The sequence below is a fragment of the Zingiber officinale genome, chromosome 2A (genome assembly GCF_018446385.1).
Source record: "Zingiber officinale cultivar Zhangliang chromosome 2A, Zo_v1.1, whole genome shotgun sequence".
NCBI classification, from domain to species: Eukaryota; Viridiplantae; Streptophyta; class Magnoliopsida; order Zingiberales; family Zingiberaceae; genus Zingiber; species Zingiber officinale.
The window spans coordinates 174,535,047-174,538,404 of record NC_055988.1 but is presented as its reverse complement, the minus strand read 5'-3'; the positions used below and the strand labels follow the sequence as shown (position 1 = coordinate 174,538,404).

Genomic DNA, 3,358 nt, shown 5'->3' with positions numbered 1-3,358 from the left:
GAACTAAACAATAAAAATTTGTCATCAATTCTTCTCTAAATAACACAAACCCAACCAGAAAACTAAACCCGACCCCTATCTTGTTCACAAACTCAGTTTTATTCAATCTCACAAATTTTGAGCATCGTACTACTTAAATTGGGTATAATACTCTGTTTATTGATCATCAATACAAAATGCCCACATATCTCATTCTTTCTTTAAATTGAAGAAGATGCAATACAAACTCATTCATAAATTTGCAATTCCAGAACAGAAACCAAATTTTATTCAACATCAACCTCATAAAATCGAAAACATCTATGAACTAAAACACCCATGACCTAAAGTTTCAATTTTTCGCACAAAAATAACAAATTAGTCAAAATCTAGGGCAAAAAATCATAACTTACTGATGATTCTTGGGTTGAAGGTGAAAGTAGGGCTCTGCCTATTCTCTGATTTCTACCTTCAACGTTGATGGAGATGCTTTAGGGTCGAAATAAGTGGAGATCAAGTTGTCAATGGTTTGGAGGGGAAGTCAGGGACTGCGTCTCCGATGGCTTGGAGTCGCAAAGGCTCGAAGTAAGGGGAGGGAGTGCGTTGGCAGTTGGAAGAGAGATAAGCAATATTTGAGGGTTTTAATTTAATGCGAGGACAAGTTGATAATTTCGCATGAGTTAGGGAGTTGAAACAAACAAATTAGTTTAGTCAGGTATCGGGAAGAAAGAAAGTCTAATACAGGGACTGAATGTAAATGTATGCAAATGTTTAATTTTGCATGAGGATTTTAAAGCAATTTCTCCAATTTTAAATTAAAATTAATTTATTTTAAAATATTAATCTAATCAAGATTGTAAACAAAACAAGTTGAGCCTTTATAATATTCAAACTTATTTGATAAAGTAATCAAATTGAGCTGAGTCAAGCCTAAAATGAGCTAAGTTGTTAAAATGATTGTATTTCTTTTTTATAAGTTCAAGCTTGATTTAAGCTAATTAGCTTAAGCTTGATTCGTTTAAATGTTATCGAGTTCTCAATTTAAACTTATTTAATTCTTTAAAAAATTTATATTTTCAGTTTATTTGATCCGTCATTGAACTTAATAATAGAAATTTATTTATTCATTTTAAAAATTTATTTATTTAGCAAATTGATAAAAAATTTATTGATTAAATTAGTTCATGAATATTGTTTGTGAATATTGTTTATAAATATTATTCACAAATATTATTCATGACATATATATATTCAACTTCATTCATTTAGTTAAACAAGTTGATTTTTATGTATATTAAATAAATATAAATAAACCCTTATCAAACTAAATTATATCAACCTTAAACGTTTAATTTATTTACTGTCTAAAAAAGCATTTCTTTTATTAAAATTATCAAAGGTCCAAAGGACACTATTTTTTATTAGTTATTATAAGAGTGTTTCATTTAATTATTGTACATTTTATTTTTTAAAACTGTTTTTTTAATGGTGTTATAGTAATACGGTTTATGAACACTTAATTTCAGCTAGCAACTTACCAATATTATATTATAATAACATTTTAATTTTAATCAGCAATAGTAATATTATATTGTAACTTAAAATGAAAAAATAAACATTTCATTTTTATCATCGATATTGTCTCGTCGTATTATAATATAAATAATTTATTTCGGATCACTATTAATTAATATTATATCAATCGCTTTTCATTATACAATCTATTAAAATAGTTTTTTTTTTAAAAATAGAGAAATAATGAAATCTAAATTTTAAAAAATAGATAGAACATGTAAAAAAAATGATATGCGATGAAACGGGGCGTTGTTTAATATTTAAAAAAAATGATATTTTTATTTTTCCAATAAAATTAGTACGTTAAAAAAAATTGTAAATATGGCAAAAATGTTTTGACTTTGGTCGGAATAATTGACATCAGAAAATGAAGTGATTTCGCTCGCCCTAAGCCCTAGCCTCCGCCGTTGACCGATTCCCGGCGAAGAAATGGAGAACGAAGATAACGATTGCGGAAACACAGGCCTTCTCTTCCTCTTCGATGGAGGAGGCGAAGGAGATACAGAACGAAATCGAGACGATGAAGTGCATGCAGACGACGAGGCTGCGGCATTAGGTTGCGAGGCGAGCGGCGAGGATGGAGAGCGTTGCTGCCATCTGAGCTCCGTCCAATCTACGTTGGTCGTCCGCCAGCTCCGCTCGCAGGGCCTCTCCTTCCAGCTCTGGCCCGCCGCCGCCTCTCTCGTGTCCCTCCTCGATCGCCGCCCCTCCGCTCTCCTCCTCCCCCTCGCTAATCCCTCCCCGATCCGCATCCTCGAGCTCGGATCCGGCACTGGCCTCGTCGGCATCGCCGCCGCCGCCATCCTCGGCGCCTGCGTCACCCTCACCGACCTGCCCCACGTCCTCCCCAACCTACGCTTCAACGCCGACGCCAACTCCCACGCCGTGGCTGCCCGAGGCGGTGCCCTCGACGTGCGCCAGTTGCGGTGGGGGGAGGACGAGGACGCGTCGGATTTTCTACTCGACGGGAAGCCGGCTTTCGACGCCGTCCTGGCGTCGGACGTCGTCTACTACGAGCACCTGATCGACCCGCTGCTGCGCACCCTGCGGGCGTTGGTGAAGGGCGAGATTTCCTTCGTGATGGCCCATCTGAGGAGGTGGAAGAAGAGGGACGCCGTGTTCTTCCGCAAGGCCAGGAAGGTGTTCGACGTATTGTTGCTGCACACCGACCCGCCGCTGCATGGAAAACGAGTCGGCGTCGCCATATACCGCTTCAGTGAGAAGCCAACCATCAAAGACAACATTGCCAAATGAGCTAACATTTAGGAAGCAAAATCACAAGGTCAGATTGAAAATTCTCTTCCGAGTATTTTTTTTTCCCTAGTATGTTTGTTTGGAATCGTGAATTAGTTGGAATATGTTAGAAACAAGAGAAAGAAGACAGATTTGTGAGGATCCATGGTTTCTGAGGAAGAAAAAAAGGGATTTTGTTTTGATTGTCGACTACCAAATCCTTAGTTGCTAATGGTTTTTTCTACCATCAAACATTGTTGGTAGCTGATTGTTTAATTCCACCACCAAACATGGTAGCTCCGTAGCTGATTGTCCCACTTCAGCTACCTTCAACTACCAAATCTCTAAGTTGGACTAAATATTGCACTGTATCTTTCTGGCTGACACGAAAACAGTTTTAGCTGACTCTGTTATCTACTTCATAATTGTTCATTGTTTCACTTTGGACAAGGTTAATGGTATTCGTAGAATGTAAAGAACGGTTGTATCTTCAACTGGAAGATGATAATCGCAAAAGAAGCTGAATAAGATTTGGCAAAAGTGCTTCCTTTCCTCGAGAGGAGCAAGTTTG

At 37.5% G+C, this 3,358-nt stretch overlaps 1 protein-coding gene across 1 annotated transcript; it reads left to right on the top strand.

Annotated features, from left to right (window-relative positions):
• Positions 1 to 1,897: 1,897 nt before the first annotated feature.
• On the top strand, positions 1,898 to 2,988 carry LOC122040307 (protein N-lysine methyltransferase METTL21A-like). Its single transcript, XM_042599633.1, has one exon. It carries the CDS (start codon positions 1,984 to 1,986, stop codon positions 2,806 to 2,808), a length of 825 nt encoding a protein of 274 aa, XP_042455567.1. The 5' UTR covers positions 1,898 to 1,983; the 3' UTR covers positions 2,809 to 2,988.
• Positions 2,989 to 3,358: the final 370 nt, after the last annotated feature.